Source organism: Nannospalax galili, unplaced genomic scaffold, assembly GCF_000622305.1.
Source record: "Nannospalax galili isolate Female #2095 unplaced genomic scaffold, S.galili_v1.0 scaffold461, whole genome shotgun sequence".
Lineage (NCBI taxonomy): Eukaryota > Metazoa > Chordata > Mammalia > Rodentia > Spalacidae > Nannospalax > Nannospalax galili.
The window spans coordinates 11,126,954-11,146,249 of NW_008349975.1; the positions used below are offsets into that span (position 1 = coordinate 11,126,954).

Genomic DNA, 19,296 nt, shown 5'->3' on the forward strand with positions numbered 1-19,296 from the left:
ACTAAATCTGCATTAAATTTCTCTGACATTTTTTTGTATTGGTTCATTTTGTTGTTTTGTTTTGTGGTGCGTTTTTTGTTTGTTTGCTTGCTTGCTTTTTTAAAAAAGAACAAAAACAAAAAACTTCTCCGTCAGAGAATCACTACGTTCACTTGAAGTGTTATTTCTTGAATTAATTTCTTCCACAAATGGTCCTATATTATTCCAAAATCTTAAATTGAGGCAGTAGTCTATAATATGAAAGGGGTATTTATGTATACAAAACATTAAGTTGGCTCCATTTTCTTAAAAGTCAGTTTTGGGAGAGTATCACTTAATATTTTGAGTATGTGGGCTACGGATGCTGATCTTTTCAAAGCATCTTTGACAAAAGACAAAGAGATGAGTATGGGGGAGGAGACCCTTCTAGGATCCTGAAGGTGAATACCCAGCCTCTGAAAGACTACATGCTTGGATCCTTGCAAGCTATTTACTGCCCATCTCATGGAGGGTGAGCCTTCATTTCATCAAACTTGAAAAATGGAACTTTATCAAAGTAAACTGGGACTTTAAATTTTCCTAAAGTTTACCTTTACTGTTCAGCCAAAACTCTGAGAGCATAAAATACCAGAAGTCAAAGATGTGTTGTTACTCTCTAGAAAAACATGTGTGTTCATTCCTTTCCTACCACTGTGACAGAATACATGACAGAAGCAGCACAGAGGAAGAATTTGTTTAGCGTATGGTTCCAAAGGGTTCAGACCATGTTGTTTGTCCCATGCAATTGGGCAGAACATTGTGGCAGAGAAAGCTTGTGGTAGAGAAATGTTTTCTGGACAAGAAGGGGAGCTTGAGAGAGAGAGAGAGAGAGAGAGAGAGAGAGAGAGAGAGACCTGCTCCTAGTGATCTACCTCCTTCAGCAAGCTCTACCACCTGAAGTTTGAAGAGCCTCCCAAAATAACACCACAAGCTAAATACCAAGTCCCTAACACATAAACCATTTTTGAGGGGACACTTGGCATATAGACTATAATAACATCATCAAGTACCTCTTATGTTTTTATAAATGAGGTTCAAAGTTTTAGAAATTGTTTTCAGTTCTGAATGCTCAACTGGCTAAGAGTTTAATCCACATAGAATAGTTTGTGTTTTGTGCTTCTCATTTTCCAGACCAGTTAAGAAACAATTACCAGATAGGTTACGATGGCTCCCTTAGAATCATCTATGCCAGCGGTCTGGATTCGCACTACCAGACAGAGCCCCACGTTCTGGCTGGCACCGCCAATCCCACAGTGGCCAAAAGAAACATGACTCTTCCTGGCGAGAATGGTCAGAATTTGGTAGAATGGAGATTCCGGAAGGAGCAGGCCCAAGGAAAAGTCAATGTGTTTGGTCGAAAACTTAGGGTAAGTAAGTAATCCCTGGAGAGGAGGAAGAGGCTGTCAGTCCTCTGTGCTGTGCACACAGCCTACTTGGGAGAGCAGGACTCACCTCCTGTCACCCTCATGTGTCTACACTGAGTGTGTGTCCCAAGTTATACCAACCATTTAAGCAGTTAAGTAAATAAAATCTTCTCTGGGAAATTTAGAAAATATATGCAACATACCCTCAATTGCAGCCTCTGAATAGCCACTGAATCTTGTTTTCTTAATACTATCCTCATAATCTTTCTTCACCCACTCTCTTAGGAGGTGTGTCTCCTTAATGTGCAGATGGGGGTAAGTTAGAATTGGTTTAAATATTTGAAGTTTCCACAGTCACAAATATTAATGTTGGAAGAGACGGGTCAGACATTGAAAGGACTTCCCTCCTTGCATTCTCCATAGGTTCAAAGTACAGTCTGGACGCATAGTAAAGACTGCCAACTTCAGAACCTGTGTGCTGTCTCCTCCTTATTGAGGGAAAACTCCTGGTGTTGCTTTTTAATGAGAAATGTGGTGTTTCTCATTATGCTGGTGTAATTGAGCTTTGCAAAATGGTCTCTGCATTTACTTGTTAGGTGCTTTTTTATCACTCTTACATTATAGACCAAACACATCTAAAATGCGAGCTGTGATTTATGGTAGCTATTTGGTAAAGACAGTGTAGATTAAACATTGAAACATAGGTTGTAGGAAATCACCTTCAGCCAGAGTGAAATGAACCCGATTCATTCTTTATACTAGTAAACAAATTTTTAGTTTATCAGGTAAATGCAGATAATTCTTCCTAACATTACCTCCCTTGCCGTTTTAAAAAATAACTTAAAATCAAGAAGCAAGAATAAAACATGAAGTTTACTGCTAATGTCCCTTTTTTATTCTACACTACAAATAACTAGCACTATTCACCTTGACAGTTCTTCAGGGGAGGAAAACAAAAAACAGCAACTAAATATTGCTTCTGGCTGTTTCCAAGAAACAGAAATGAAATTAAAAATAATCAATAGGTTATCAATTAAAAATAGACTATATCCAACTTGTGGGTTATACTCTGATCCTGTTCAATCACAAGGGTGTTTGAGGCTATAGCATTGGTCTCTGGAGCCAGCGCGACATGCTGCCGCCTGATTTCTACGCCTGACTCCAGGCAGCCGCAAATCAGTTTTGGCTATGAGGAGAAGAAGCTGGAGGGAAGTTAGATCAGTGAGAAGACTGAGAGGGAAATACAGTAGACCCTAGAGGAAGACAAGGGTGGGTCACAGCTATAGGCAGGAAAACAAGCTCCATGCTTTTTTCTGCTCACTCTCCTGGGATCATGGTCTGTTGCCAAGTTCACCCAAGAACCTGCCTTTCTATTGAACCTGGGAAGCAATGTTTGTCCACGTCCTCATTTACTGCTGCAGCTTACTGCGTTAGCCTGGACCCCTCCTTCAGCCATAGCAAACTCAGTGCTGGTTCACAGGCTTTACCTTTCTCACTCAACAGCTCCTAAAGGACAGATACCCAACCCCCATCTCTCACACATGCACACACATCATACCAAGCCTCATCCGGGGACCTCCATCCAAATACCCAAAAACATGCCTTCAATGTGGGCTCTTCCAGCCCTGAACACCAAAGACAGCACAGCACTTGTCTAGAATTCATAGCACACAAGTTCTAGGTCAGGCTCCACTTAAAAATACTTTTTAAATTTTAAACTGGACTACAAAAGTTCATTTTCACCAAAGTCTATATATAATGTGCTTCAAGCATACTCCCCCATTTTCACACTTCCTCCTTCCTGTTGACACCCTTTGTTCCCCTAAAGAGTTGTGATTCTACTTCCATGTCATCAGTACATATATGAATCTATATAAAATCTGGGGACCACAAATAAAAGGAAATATGTGAAATTTGTCTTCTGAAACAGTAATTCACTTAATATGATTCTCTCCACTTGAGTCCATTTTCCTAAAAACAACAAAACTTCATTTTTCTTTATGCCTGAAAAAAATCTCATTTTGTATATATTCCATATTCTCTTTATTTATTCCTCTGTTGATGGACACCTAGGTTGATTCTACAACTTAGCAAATATGAATAGTGCTATACTAAGCATTGATGTACAAGTACCTCTGATAATGTATATAAAGAATTCAGAAGACTGAACAGCAAGAAGTCAAACAACCCAATGAATAAGCGGGCTAATGAAATGAGCAGACAGGTCTGCAGAGATGAAGGACACGTGGCCAATAAACATATGAAAAAGTGTTCAGCATCAGTAGCCATCAGGGAAACACAAATTACAACTGCATAGAGAGTCCATTTCGGCCTACTGAGAATGGCACTGGTTAAGAAAGCAACAAATACTGAGCTGTGGACACAGGGGGAATCATCAATTGTTGGGACCGTAAATTACTCCAGCCACTATAAAAATCTATATGGAGTTTCCTCAGAAAGCCAAAAGTAGACCTAACAGGACCCAGCTATACCACTCCTGAGTATCTACCCAGAGGTGCCAATTTGGATGGTAAATCTACAGGCCATTTGCATTCCATTCTCTTGGTTTGCTTACACCTGTCATGTTATCTATATTCTTAAATAGGTTGTATAATATTACCTACATAATATCACATTATAATCTAGATAGGCTATTTATGCCTATGTTACTATAAAATCTCCCCCTTTCCATACTGATTCCTTTTCACATAGTCATTAAAGGGCCAATGAGCAAATATGAAAGTACTTTGAGAATAAAAGGTATGGTGATATAATCCTAACCCTAACCCAGAGACTCTCAACCACATTTGCAAATGCTGGGCTTTTCCACCAACACAGCACATGGCTAAGACAGAACTGTTCAGGTTTCTGGGAAGGGAAACTTCAGTAAAAGAGAGAGAAATACATTGTTCACTAGCTGACCACATGATACTGCCTAAATTGTGTCTCAGTGTAGCCTTTTTATTTCTTTCCTCTATAACACTTGTTGGTTTTGTTTTTGTTTTCTGAGATAGAGGTTTCCCTGCAACCCCAGCTGGTCTGGCACTCACTGTGTAGACCAGGTTGGCCTCAATCTCACAGAGATCTTCTTGCCTCTGCTTCTAAGTGCTGGGATTAAAGGCATGTGCTACCATACCCAGTAGTAACACTTTTTTATTGTTTTTCTTTTTTAATAAATGGCATAAAAAACATTATGAAGAGCCAGGCATGGTGATTCATGCCTATAATCCTAGCACTCTAGAGTCAGGAAGATTACTATGAGTTGGTCAACCTGGGCTACAGTGTGAGACCCTGACCAAAGGAGCAAAAATGAGTAAGGGAGAGCAGGGGTTGGGGGAGGGATTAATTATAGAGCATAGAGGGAAAGAGGAATTCCAATCTGAAGTTCCTGGTCTTCCACCTTACTCTAAATGGGACCTCCATAGAGGGAGGAGTCAGGCACACAGGATCAGGCTTTGGTGTCTTTCTATAGCAGAACCACAATGCTTCAGCAAGACATTTTGGCAACTACACTATTTCACATGGTCTGTTCAGTCACACTGAAAGGAGATTTCCAGCTGATATGTGTGATTGCTCTCCCAGAGACGATGCCAGGATCACAGGGAAGGTTTCTGATTCTCAAGATAGCACTGGGTGTGCCAGCTCTGACTGCTAATTTCATTCCTCCATCATCTATTCAAGAGAGGAATTCCTGGGAGAAAGTGATTATGGGAAAGGCTGCTTCAGTACAGAACCTGGGGCCCAGCGAGGTGGAGATGAAACATGAGGGCAGGAAGCTTGTGGTCACATGTGGCCCAAATAGTCTGAAGAGCTGTTCACATCCCCCTCCTAAGACTTGGAACATCTCCCCTGCACCTCTCATTATTTCCTAGCAGGAAGTTTTGTTTTGTTTTTTTTTTTAATCCACCTGCCTCTGCCTCCCAAGCGCTGGGATTAAAGGCATGTGCCACCACGCCAGGCATGTTCTTTTCATTTTCAAGTTTTTGACTTAAATTTAGCTATGTGGCTGACACATGGTGGATGCTCAAATATTTATTCCATTGAATGAAAGAATGAAGAAAGGCAGCCTTGCCGTTTGGATTGTTTTATTGCATCTAGATCCTCTGAAGAAAGAGGAAGCATGACTAAAGCAGACTTGCTGATGTTTGCCTGCTATAAACCTACCACTACACTTCATGGAGACGATGATAGATAGATAGATAGATAGATAGATAGATAGATAGATAGATAGATAGATAGATAGATAGATAGATAGATAGATAGATAGATAGATAGATAGATAGATAGATAGATAGATAGATAGATAGATAGATAGATAGATAGATGATAGAGAGATAGATAGATAGATGAATAGGTGTTATACAAAAGTATGTATGCATAAAATAGATTTAAAAGTTATAATGGTGGAAGTAGAAAAGGAAAAGTTGTATTAGAAACTAGCAAATGCATTTTCTATGAAGCAGTACACTAGGGACAGGAAGGAAAAAATACAGCAGGAAACAATAGACATAAAATCTCGATGGTGCTGCAGGAGCATAGCAGAAGAAAGATCATTCCATAGCTTGCTGTTACTAACTAAACTTTGGGGGGAAAGATGAAGGCTGTGAGTTAGCTGTCAGTATAGTGTTTGCCTTGCAACCATGAGGACCTGAGTTCAGTCCCCATAAGCTACTTAAAAAAGCCAGGCATGGTTGCATGCTGATGATTCCAGCACTGGGGAGGCAGACACAGATCCCTCAGGTTCCCTGGCCAGCCAGCCTAGCTTAATTTGCAAGTTCTAGGTCAATGAGAAACCTTGTCTCAAAACAAACAAGGTGAATGGCTCTTGAGGAAAAATACCCAAGGTTATCCTCTAACCTCCACACACATGCAAACAGAGAGAGAGAGAGAGAGAGAGAGAGAGAGAGAGAGAGAGAGAGAGAGCAGTACTTGTCTTTGATAATCATTGGTAAACAGAAGTGGACCTGGGGCTGGGAAAATGGCTTGACTGGTAAAAGGGGCTTGCACACAGGCTTAAGAATCTGAGTTTGTATCCCCAGAAATCACATAAAGCAGGCACATTCACACACATCTGCAATCCCAGCACTCCTACTGCAAGATGGAAGGCAGAGGCAGGAGGATTCCCAAAAGCTTGCAGGTTACCTAATTTGGCATATGGGGTAGCAAACAATACCTTATCTGTATTAAGGTAGAAGGCAGGGTTGTCCCTCTGGCCACCACACATGTGCCATGGCACAAGCATGCCCACACTCACTCACAGATATACACACATCATATACCAACACACAAAGATTAAAAAAATAACTGGGCCTGGTGGCATAGACCAGTAATCCCAGTACCTAGGAGGCTGAGGCTAGAAGATCATGAATTCAAGAATAGCTTGTGCTACATAATAAAACCCTGTCTCAAAAACAAAGTTGGTAAATTCCCTAATTTTTTTCAGTGCTAGACTTCAGAGCAGCCATCAATCAGCTGTGAAAATTTGTCATGGCATTCCAATAGTAAATTCATTTCTTAAATCTGCCCAGAATTCAGATACTTCTGGGAATAATTTTAGTGAATCATTTCAAAAAGATATCCTCAGAATTTGAAAGCCAAAGTGTATTTGAAAGCATACATAAATATGATAGCATATTTAAATCTCACTCAGCCTATCACGTTTGTGTGATATTTTAACTGAGTAGCCTGGCCTGGAGTAGCTCACACTTGCAGTTAGCTCTTGTGATAAGTTCAGAGCAGCAGAGCCATCTGTGGCAAGTTGATGCTCCAACAGAGCCACAGAGGCTTCATGTTATCACCAAGTTGCTGGGTAACAAGCCAGCCCTTCCTTGCTCCCCTCTATAACACTTCAGATGAGTATGTGTAACCCAGTTGCGCTGGCACCTCTTTTTGGGCAAATTGTTTAAGGTCATTATGAGTTTAATTGTCAAGCACTCCAGAAGGAAAATTATAATTGTTCCCTCTTGCTATTGAAAGGACATTGTGATTAATTACAGTCATGCTAGACGTATCTGTGAAAATGGAGATTTCCCATGCTTGCTTAAGGGAAAGAAAGTCCATGACAGAGCATCACAGTGATCTCTTATCCACACACAGCATTGGGAGTCACTTCCTGGGGCTAGAGGTACAGTAATGACTAAAGTTTCTCAGCTTGAGATTAAGTATTCAATTTAATTTTATTTTAGTCCATGGGAGTGTGTGTATGTGTGTGTGTGTCTGCATGTGTGTATGTGTGTGTGTGTTTATGTGTATGTCTATGTCTGTGTGTGTCTTTGTGTCTGTGTCTGTGTTGCATGTGGAAGTTAGAAGTGAACCTCAGATGTCATTCCTCAGGAGCCATTCACCTTGTTTTTTGAGACAAGTTCTATCACTGTGACCTTGAGCTCATCAGTTAGACTGGGCTGGTCAGCAAGTCCCAGTGATCCTTCTGATCCTATATCTCCTCACTGGGATTACAAGCACATATCAGCATGCCCTGCTTTTTTTAGTATAGGTTTTAAGGATCAGAACCCAGGTCCCCATGTTTGCATAGTTAAGCACAATACTGAGTGAGCCATTTCTTCAACCCTTTAACTTGATATTTTTATAATAAAGTATTTATTAAAATCCTCACCAAAATAATGCAGGTATGTTGTAAGTACAATACAAGAAAAACATTTAAAAGATACCATGATGTCTGATGGTTTAGGGAAGTGGGACCAGCTCTCTGAATTGGCATGGCCCTTGACCACTTCATTTTATTTACAGTACCCAAAGAGGAAAGAAAGTCAAAAGCATGCTTGAGAGGGACAGAGAAAACAGGAGATGTGTTAGTATATTTTGAAACTTGACATTTTGAATAATAGTGCCTGGTATCTGGAAACACTATAGTTAACACCTTGCCAGGCAAAGTGGCTCATGCCTGCAGTCCCAGCTAGCTGGGAAGCTGAAGCGGGAGGATCTCTTGAGCCCAAGAGTTTGAGACCAGCCTAGGCAACATAGTAAGATCCTACCTCAAACAACTTTAACACAGAGAGAGAGAAGGAGGGAGGGAGGGGAGAGGGAGGGAGGGAGAGAGGGGGGAGGGAGGGGGAGAGGAGAGGAGGAGAGGGGAAAGGAGAGGGAAAGTGAGAAAACGCTTGCGGAGAAAAAAATCCCAACAGAAACTCAATATTTCGACTTGAGGATACAAGTCTGCATTAAAAGTTCAAACATCTATACCCCCGTTTGGTCTTACAATGCTTCCAGATGCTTCCAGACAGTAGCCTATTTGGTATAGAGCCTCACACAATGTTGACAGTGATAACATGGTTTGATTTTCAACTAGGGGGCTTGGGGTCATATAGCCAGACTCACAAACCAAAGAAGCAAATCAGAAGCCAGTGGCGGGGTGCAGGTGTACAAAGATGAGTTCCAGACCAGTCTTTTTGCCATTTATACTAAGCCACCAGCCACACCAGATCTGCAGCCCAGATCTCTGATACTCTAACCAGAGGGTGCACTGCAGAGATAGAGGGGTAACGCAAGCACTATAGAATTGAAGCACAAAAAATGAATGCAAGCTAAAATACAAACAGATGGGCAATAATATGGGCAGTACGATGAGACTGCACAGGCTTTCATGGTTATTCATAGACCTAAGAAGTTAAAAAAGGAGGCAAACCTGACCATGGGATGAGGGAAGGGGGCTCTTTAACATAAAACTCTGAGAAACCCAAGTGCCCTAGTCATTTAAATTGTGCACAACCTCATCTTTTCTCCTTGTAATAGAGTTTTAAATATTTCTTTTGCTAAAGATATTTTTTGAGGCAGGATCTCCCTGTAGCCCCAGCTGGCCTGGATCTATGTAGACCAGGCTGGCCTCAGTCTCACAGAGATCAGCCTGCCTCCGCCTCCTGAGTGCTATAATTAAAGGTATGTGCCACCATGCCCAGTATTATTGTTTTATTTTTAATCATATGTGTGTATCTGTGTATGGGTATGTGCACGTGAGTGTGAGTACCAAGGAGGCCAGGGAGCATTGGATCCCCTGGAACTGGAGCCACAGGCAGTTGTGAGCTACTTGATGTCGGTGCTAGGAATCAAACTCTAGTCCTCTGGTAAAGTAGTACAAGCTCTTAACCGCTGAGCCATCTCTCCAGCCCTGGAATGTAGTATTTTTATTATTTGAGGATTTAATACATGCGTACAGTGTATTTTGATCAGATTCACCCTGCACTCTTTCCCATAACTCCTCCCAGATCCACCGCCCACCTCCTACCCCCCTCCATTTTTTTCTATAGCCCACCAAGTACAGTTTGTGCTGCCCATATAATCTGGTTGTGGGGCCATTCACTGGAGCACCGTCTACCTAACAAAACCTCTTCTTGCATCAAAAATAGTGCAGATATAAGCCAAAACTTGATTCTGCTATTTACTGAGTTTATTTGATATCAAATCCTTCTACAGACTTGAGAAAAGATATTTGTAACACTAGCTATGGCTTCTTTCCAACATTCATGAAGTGTTCTGCAAGCTGACACTCAAAGTCCACAGAATCCACCTATGCCAGGAGCAGCTAACATGGAGACATTTCTTCAGAAGAAAAGAGAAGGGCAGAAAACCTCCAGCAGGCTGGTTCACAATCCAGTAAAAATCACTGAAAGATAGAGCCCGGGGGCTTGAATCCAACCTCTTTATTTACAGATAGACAGAACAGATGTAGAGGGTTTCAAAGCCCAAAGGCAGGGTGCTTCCAGGCCTTGTTAGGCTTAGAGGTCAGGCTTTTGGACTCCTGGGTTCCCTGATACACACATGTACTCACACACACACACACACACACACACACACACACACACAACACACACACACACACACACACACACACACACACATTCGTTCATCCTGATACACATCAGTTTCTGCTGTGATGTAATGTATTGAGTTTTCTTTTTCCACATGAACCAGATCTGAAAGAACAGAAAATACAAGATCTCATTTCCATGCCAGACTCGGCCCTTTCTTGCTCTTTGTAAATCTACCTCTTTGAAGGCTTCCCCCTAACATCAACTTAAGGCTTATGCTGTACCTTTCCACAGACTTCACAGCACACCCTTGAAAAGCTTATTGGAAAAGTTTGGGCTTAGGGAGTATTTTTGCCTGGAACATGTTTAATGTCCATATAGAGTGCAAAAAACTAGTTTAATAACAGGTTTTACACAAATGAATGTGTACATCGCACACCTACATATCTAAGTGTGCATGTTTTAAAGTGATAGAGTGCCGAGGTGAAAGAGGTAGACTTGTGGTAAGAAATGACCAGATTTAGCATCACATAGGTGGTTGAGGAACACCTCTCGGTGTTTCCAGAGAGGATCAACTGAGGGGGAACCTACCCTGAGTGTAATAGCACCATCCCCATGGGCCAAATTAAAAGGGGGAGGGGAAGAGAGCTAGCCTACTCCTTTCTCTACTCCTTGGCCCACCATGATGTGACTCACTGTGCTTCACCACATTCTTCTCACCCGTGATGAACTAACACTCCAAAAACCATGAACCTAAATAAAAACCTTCCTTCCTTAAATTATTCTCTGGGATATTTTGGTCAGAGTAACAAAAAGGTAAGACAATATGTAAATACAATGATACAGAGGTGAACGTTGTGTGTGTGTGGTGTGTGTGTGTGTGTGTGTGTGTGTGTGTTGTGTTTATATAGCAATTTTGCATATGCCTTACTTTGTTTTCTGATGCTATAACAGAATGCCTGACACTGGGTAGTTTATAAAGGAAAGAGGATTATTTTAGTCCAACATCTGATCAGTTTGTTGAGAGCCTCAGGGTGGAAAGTGACAGCAAATGAGCACATTTAGGAAGGAACAAAGGCGCTAACATGGCTTATGACCACCTGGTCTTGACAGAATAAATCAGTTCCTGTGAGAACTAGGTCTCTGCCCTTCAGAGTTCAGTCTGCAAACACTATCAACTACTTGCAAAGTAGCGTTTAATCAGGACCACATTTCCACTGTCGTAATGAGTGCTGGCTCATGTATGTGTGCCTTGGATCACAGACAGTAACAGCCAGATCTCGTCAGAGATCTTGGACAAGGGCCATGGCCACAGAGAGACCCAACTGCAGCAACACAGTGCTAGGTTTGTAAATTAAGTGCAGTGTCCACCCATGGATATGTGGTGGGAAAGGACTCTGAAGTCTGTGCCATTTACCCAGATGTCATCAAAAGAAAACAGCATTCTAAAAACTGGTGACTTTTCTGCACTGGGCCAAAAGCAATGATCATGTTTGTAACCTCCTGCTATTTAAACTCATTAATAATTTACAGTAATGTGGGCTCCAGCTTCTACTTAACTGCTCTTCAAAGGGTTAGAGTTACGTTTACCACTGTTTTATTTAATGTAGCCATGATTAATTTACTAAGCAATTATTTTTCTGTGTCCTTTTGAGGGAGGAGCTTTGAGTAATTTACATACAGTGTTGTGTTTATCACATTCTGGGAAAACTTTAAAGCAAGCACATTGGGTGTTTTTTTTTTTTTATCTGTTGCTGTAGTTTACAAAATTTAATTGAAAAGGTTTTGAACAATGGCCAGGCTGTCTTTCTGCTTAATAAAACCTTTTAAAAGAGCAGTTAATCTACTGCCTTGCACTTGTACCCAACAAGTTGCTAAATTAATTTACTGACAAAGAGAATCAATCATCATAAGTGGTGTTTAAACAATGCGAGGGATGCTGAGGGGTGGAGAGTAGCACACGCCAGGATGATAGGATGTATTTCATCGTCTTGTTTGGTAACAGGTCAATGGCCGAAACCTCCTTTCGGTTGACTTTGATCGGACCACAAAGACGGAAAAGATCTACGACGACCACCGGAAATTTCTACTGAGGATCGCCTACGACACTTCAGGGCACCCAACTCTCTGGCTGCCTAGCAGCAAGTTGATGGCCGTCAATGTCACCTATTCATCCACAGGTCAAATTGCCAGCATCCAGCGAGGAACTACTAGTGAAAAAGTAGATTATGATGGACAGGGGAGGATTGTATCTCGGGTCTTTGCCGATGGTAAAACATGGAGTTACACGTACCTAGAAAAGGTATGCCTGCATGCCAGTGTTCAGAACAGGGAAGGGATGATTAGCATTTTCCAGCAATCACTCGGAGCACCGCCATAAGAAAAAACAGCGACACATGACTGAGCTCCATTTATTATTCTAAGTATCACTGTGGCAGTCACAGTGGTGCAGGGTGATGAATTTCCACATTAGCAAAGTAGTTTCGCCTTAGTTAAGTTCTACTATCTGAGACCCTTTTAAGTGATTTATGCTGTAAACAAACAAGCACTAACACTATCCACCTGCCAAGCTTGTACGCTGACAACATTCACAAATTAGACCCAGAGCTTGCAAGTCATTTGTAAATAATTTCTGTGCCGGCTCTTTCATTTAAGAAAGAGCTTTGCATTAGCACAGTTAAAGCTGTCAGTTTTTCGCTGTCCCTAGCACAGCTTTAACATGACCATAAAAAGCATGTAGGGCCTATTTATGCATTATTAACCAAAACAGTGTATTTTCCTAGAAAGCTGTACTTTCAAATGCCATGTGGCCAATCTCCTTTCTTCTGTGTCTGAGAGATAAGCATCGTAGGGCTTTGTCCCATTTGTAAGAACCGGTGCACAACTGCCAGAAAGGAGACTTAGAGCTATACATGTGCCAAGTGCTACGCAGTAGCTCTGTGCAGCTTGGGGTTTGGGCTGGAGTCAAGAGGACAGAGGGGAAGAAAAGGAAAAGGGACTTCTTAAGAAATACAGTCTGGGGCTGGAGAGAGGGCTCAGCAGTTAAGAGCACTGGCTGCTCTTGCAAAGGACACAAGATTCCCAGCACCTACATAATGACTAACAACCGTCCATAACTCCAGTTCCAGGGGCTCTAACACCATCTTTTGACCTCCATGGGCACTACACAACACGGGTGCACTTACATGCATGCAGGCAATGTACTCACATCAAATTTTAAAATGTCCCTATATATAATCCATCAAATGGCAGTCCCAGGATGTTTCATCTGCCTTTGAGACAAATACATTAGCCATAAGAAACTATTCCATTTTAAACGCTCATATATGCCTCAACTCTTGAAATACTCCACTCCCACTTAACAAAGCAGCCCAGGTTTCAAACTCAGCTCTGGACAGTTACTACGTCCAACCCTACGTACTTCAAAAGTTAGACACAGAAACTTTTGTCATCCAGAAAAATCCTAAGCCATACAAATTGCTACTGTGTTCACCTCAGCAGTCCACCAGAGGTGCTCTACAGAACCCCTTATTCTAAACCCAACCCTCTATACATGAGCCGCCCCATCTGCTTCAAAGGATCCCTCTTCCTGAGAACTAGGTTTAGAACCCAAGGTAGAACACTACTAACTATGCAGCCTTCCGACCCTGAATGCCTCCAGCAAGGCTCCTCTTGGGCATGCTCTTGAAACCCCTCCTGTCTCCTGTCCTCGGAAGACACTCACCCTGAAGCATGGGCTGTACCTGTTAGCTGACAAGCTCCCACCTTACTCATCCTCCTACTCTACAGATAGCCATTCAGCTGGTTGTTTCTTTTAGAGACCCCAGGGTGAGCATACACCTGTAAATACACCTGTCTGGGAACAAATCCTGCCACCTGACAAATATTTCACCCTCCAGTGTAACCAGGCGACTTTACCAAGTGGAAGCAGAATAGACTAGAACATTTGCCTATTTTTACCAAGTTCATTACAGGGAATAGTAATAGAAATATAAGTACTCACCCCCCCCCTTAAAAACCTGTTAAAAGTTGTTATAAAGTGGCTTAAAACATTTTAGGGAAGCAAAGATGGTATTGTTGGTAAGAGTAACTGTCACAGAATGACAAAGGCAGTAATCAAGATCATCTCCATACATTTGTGAAGATAAGAAAAATCAGTGAGACCTCTCCTAAATTCCTAAAATCCACCCACACTATATTTTTCCTTGCTAAAATAAACACACTGAACCAAAACTTATTCATAGCCAAGCATGTGATAATTTACTACCATCAAATATTGTTTTAACTATCTGCAAAACTCCTATGAAGCATAGTCATTCAAGCCTTCCTTGGAAGAATGCAAGCCATTAGGAACAATAACTCTCTGGATATTTAACCCACAAGCCATGTATTAGTCAACTTTCTGTCACTGGGACAGAATGCTAGAGATGATAACCTATATGGAGGAGAGATTTCAGTGCTCAGCTTCAGAGATTTCAGTCCACAGTCACTTGGCTCCACTGTTATGAAGTCTGTAATGACACAGCAGCATAACAGAAAGCAAAGCTGCTCACCTCATGGCTGCCAGGAAGCAGAGAAAAGAGCAAGGAAGAAGTCAGGGTTCCAGTGTCCCCTTCACTGCATGCTCCCAATGACCCAAAGCCACCTTACTTAACAATTTTAAATTATGGATAGGATTACAGGTCCTTCCATGAGGCCCTGCCATTTAAAAGTTTCAGTGCCTCCCAATAGTACCACAGGACCAAGCCATCAACATATGGCCTTTTGGAGACCTTTCAGATCCAAAGCATAACAACCAACAAATAAAAAGTGCCCCTGCTCACGGCCAGAGAGGAGATTCTTGAGGAACCTAAGTGATGAAAACAGTTCTTTAATACAGTGAAAAATGAATGAGTCTTGACAAGGAACTATGCATTTCCATGCCAGCATGAAGAGTAAGTCCCAGGGGTGCCCACCCTAACTGTCCTCCTCATTTGGCTACTATCCCACCTGTTCTAACAGAAGTTAGAGGACACATTATCACAGGGAAGAATGCCCAAGCCCTGCATTACAGTTGGGCATCACTTAACCAACCTCAGGGTTGACCTTCTCTCCTGTTGGCTCAATAACTTGATACCATCTATCTGTAGTGATCTGGAGAGAAAGTAGAGGTTATTTTTATTTGTATGTTTTCCTTATAATTTAATGCCAACTGTTATAGAGCCTGGAAACCATTAGGGTAATACCTGAGGTACAATTCACATTTGATACCCACAAAAGGAATTATCAAAGACCAGACTTGGGGGCTGGAGAGATGGCTCAGTGGTTAAGAGCACTGATTGCTCTTGCAGAGGACCTGGGTTCGATTCCCAGCACCCACATGGCAGCTATGAACCATCCTTAAGTCTAGTTACAGGAGAGTCTGAAGCCCTCTTCTGACCTCTGCAGCATTGCACAACACAGGTGCACTCATATACATGCAGGCAATACATTCATACACTAAAAATACAATATTTTTAAAAACACACATTTGTCTGTGCACTTTGTAAGAATTTGCAGAAAAATAAAACACCACATATAAATCTATATTTCTATTAAGGGCATTTACAGCTTTAATTCACCAGACAACTAATTTAGCTGTGTTTGTTGACATTGATGTTTTATGTACACATTATCCATTTTGGGCTAATTTTATGTCTCTCCTCCATAAATAGTATTTTGAATGGCTTTGCTCCTCCCCCAAATACACAGGAAATTAAAACGTGATTTGAGTGGCTCTTCAATCAAATGAGGGAGAAAGCCACCTTACTAAATAATTGCTAATTATGGATAGGATTACATTTCCCCTATGCTATTTTCCCCTTGAAATATTGTCTTTAAAGCAGCTTGGTTGTGCCTGCATTATGACTTCTCCAAGTTCATTGACAATCTGCTGGTTGGCTAGGAATGCCTGAGAAAAGAACAGCACAATCATGACAAGTAGCACATTATGAATCTTGAGCCACTAATTGCAGAACCCTTCACAATTAAGCATCCAGGCAAATTAGGCAGGGAATCGTTAACAACATGTAAGGTCAAGGATAGCTCAATTAAAATGAAACCATTTTCTCAGGCAGAATGTTCCTGTGTGTTTGTGGTCACTAAATCTGCTGTCCTGTCCCTCATTCACAAGCACCAGATAACGTGTGCTTTCTTCACAGTCCATGGTTCTCCTGCTTCATAGCCAGCGGCAGTACATCTTCGAATACGATATGTGGGACCGCCTGTCTGCCATCACCATGCCTAGCGTGGCTCGCCACACCATGCAGACCATCCGGTCCATTGGCTACTACCGCAACATATACAACCCCCCAGAAAGCAATGCCTCCATCATCACGGACTACAATGAGGAAGGGCTGCTTCTGCAAACAGCTTTCCTGGGAACAAGCCGGAGGGTCTTATTCAAGTACAGAAGGCAGACCAGGCTCTCAGAAATTTTATACGATAGCACAAGAGTCAGTTTTACCTATGATGAAACAGCAGGAGTTCTAAAAACAGTAAACCTTCAGAGTGATGGTTTTATTTGCACCATTAGATACAGGCAAATTGGCCCCTTGATTGACAGACAGATTTTCCGCTTTAGTGAGGATGGGATGGTAAATGCGAGATTTGACTATAGCTACGACAACAGTTTTCGAGTGACTAGCATGCAGGGTGTCATCAATGAAACTCCTCTACCCATTGATCTCTATCAGTTTGATGACATTTCTGGCAAAGTCGAACAGTTTGGGAAATTTGGAGTTATCTATTATGATATCAACCAGATCATTTCCACAGCTGTAATGACTTACACAAAGCACTTTGATGCTCATGGCCGCATCAAGGAGATTCAATATGAGATATTCAGGTCACTCATGTACTGGATTACAATTCAATATGATAATATGGGCCGGGTAACCAAGAGAGAGATTAAAATAGGGCCCTTTGCCAACACTACCAAATATGCTTATGAATATGATGTGGATGGACAGCTCCAAACAGTGTACCTGAATGAAAAGATCATGTGGCGGTACAACTATGACCTGAATGGAAACCTCCATTTACTGAACCCCAGCAACAGTGCGCGGTTGACACCTCTTCGCTACGACCTGCGAGACAGAATCACCCGTCTGGGTGATGTTCAGTATCGGTTGGATGAAGATGGCTTTCTACGTCAGAGAGGCACAGAAATCTTTGAATACAGCTCCAAGGGGCTTCTGACTCGTGTTTACAGTAAAGGCAGTGGCTGGACAGTGATCTATCGGTATGATGGCCTGGGAAGGCGTGTTTCAAGCAAAACCAGTCTGGGACAGCACCTGCAGTTTTTTTATGCCGACCTAACCTACCCCACCAGGATTACTCATGTCTATAACCATTCCAGTTCAGAAATTACCTCCCTCTATTATGATCTCCAAGGACATCTTTTTGCCATGGAAATCAGCAGTGGGGATGAATTCTACATTGCCTCAGATAACACAGGGACACCACTGGCCGTTTTCAGTAGCAATGGGCTTATGCTCAAACAGATTCAGTACACTGCATATGGCGAAATCTATTTTGACTCCAATATTGACTTTCAGCTGGTAATTGGATTCCACGGAGGCTTGTATGATCCACTCACCAAATTAATCCACTTTGGAGAAAGAGATTATGATATTTTGGCAGGACGATGGACAGCACCTGACATAGAAATCTGGAAAAGAATTGGGAAGGACCCAGCTCCTTTTAACCTGTATATGTTTAGAAATAACAACCCCGCAAGCAAGATCCATGATGTGAAAGACTACATCACAGGTAAGCCTTCTTTTTTTCCCCTTGCAAGTGCTAAATTACTATTACCATTAGATTAATACACAAAGTGACTGGAATTGACCTTTTAGATGTATTTATTTCTCTGAGGACCCATAGAGAAACCACAAAGGGAAAATGAAACATAGTTACTTCCTATTCTGCCTGACAGTGCTCAAGGCCATGGTTCCTGAAATGACATGGAATTCAATCATCTAAGGGAAGAAATGGGGGAGCAGAAAGCATGTTAAACTGAGAGTCCCCAAACTGACATACCAATCTCAGTTCCTCTCTGCCAGTGCCGTGGCTTTATAGGCAAGATAAATTTTTTTGAGTCTCAATTGCTATATTGGAAAGCTTTCTTTCATTACAACAAAATACCCACACAATCACTTATAAAGAGGAAAGGTTTATTTGGCTCATAGTTTCAGAGTTCCTTTTTTGGCCCTGTTGTTTCATATCTATAGCAAGGTAGAATGGCATGGGAAAAGGGCATGGCAGAGCAAAGCCAGGAAGCCAAAAGGGAAGAAAAAGAGATTAAAATGCCATTTTCTTCTTCAGGGACATGCCACAATGGTACGAAGACCTCCCACAAGGTCCCAAAGGTTCCGTCACATCCCCGGTACCACTCTGAGGGCCAAGTCTTTAACAAATACACAGTTGGAGACAGTTAGCATTGAAACTATGGTCTTCAGCATAGAAATGGGGACAATGCCTGACTTATGGCATAAGAATATCTAGAATTCTCCAATGAACAGTAACTACCTTATAGATGTATAGTCTTTGGTTTCTCCATACTTACGTACAATTATTATGGAAATAATCTGTGTGAAACACAACACACTGTGACATCCCATCTCATCTCTGGAAAAATCCCCCTCCTCAGCACTGTCCCCTCAGGACAGTAATGGGACAGTTTCTCCCACGAGTTGCTGAGACAGAGGAGTTTCTGCTCTCGGTGCTTCTAATCTTCTTACAGCAGTCTTCACTGCCCTTTAGCGCAGCTCTTGCAATATGACACTACTAAAATACACTTTTTCACCAATATGGAGTCATTTTCAGACTACAGAACTAGGATCTTTCTCAAGTTTAGCCCATGTGACTCTTTCAGTGTTGAAGACTCAAAACATCTGACCCCACGTCTGCCAGCACAGAACCAGGGTTAAAGCGCAGACAAGCAGGACTACAGCTCCCTGTAGCTAGCGGACCTCTTCCTTCACTCTCTTCTCCAAAAATCCTGCATTCTGCTCCAGCCTTCCATTCCTGATATACGATGCCATAATTAAACTTTCCACCACACGTGTGCTTCTTGGAGGGTTTTTCCCTCTTTTCTCCAATAGTCTTGTTTTTTTTTGGGGGGGGGGGGT

The 19,296-nt window shown here is 41.9% G+C and overlaps 1 protein-coding gene across 4 annotated transcripts in view; it reads left to right on the top strand.

Moving 5' to 3' along the window:
- Positions 1-19,296, top strand: part of Tenm3 (teneurin transmembrane protein 3) — a 654,883-nt gene that overhangs the window by 629,676 nt on the left and 5,911 nt on the right. For all 4 annotated transcript variants that reach the window (XM_029570439.1, XM_029570440.1, XM_029570441.1 and 1 more), the window contains 3 exons: positions 1,150-1,385; positions 12,150-12,446; positions 16,324-17,935. In XM_029570439.1, the coding sequence (XP_029426299.1) occupies positions 1,150-1,385; positions 12,150-12,446; positions 16,324-17,935 (2,145 nt within the window). The remainder of the gene's footprint in view (positions 1-1,149; positions 1,386-12,149; positions 12,447-16,323; positions 17,936-19,296) is intronic.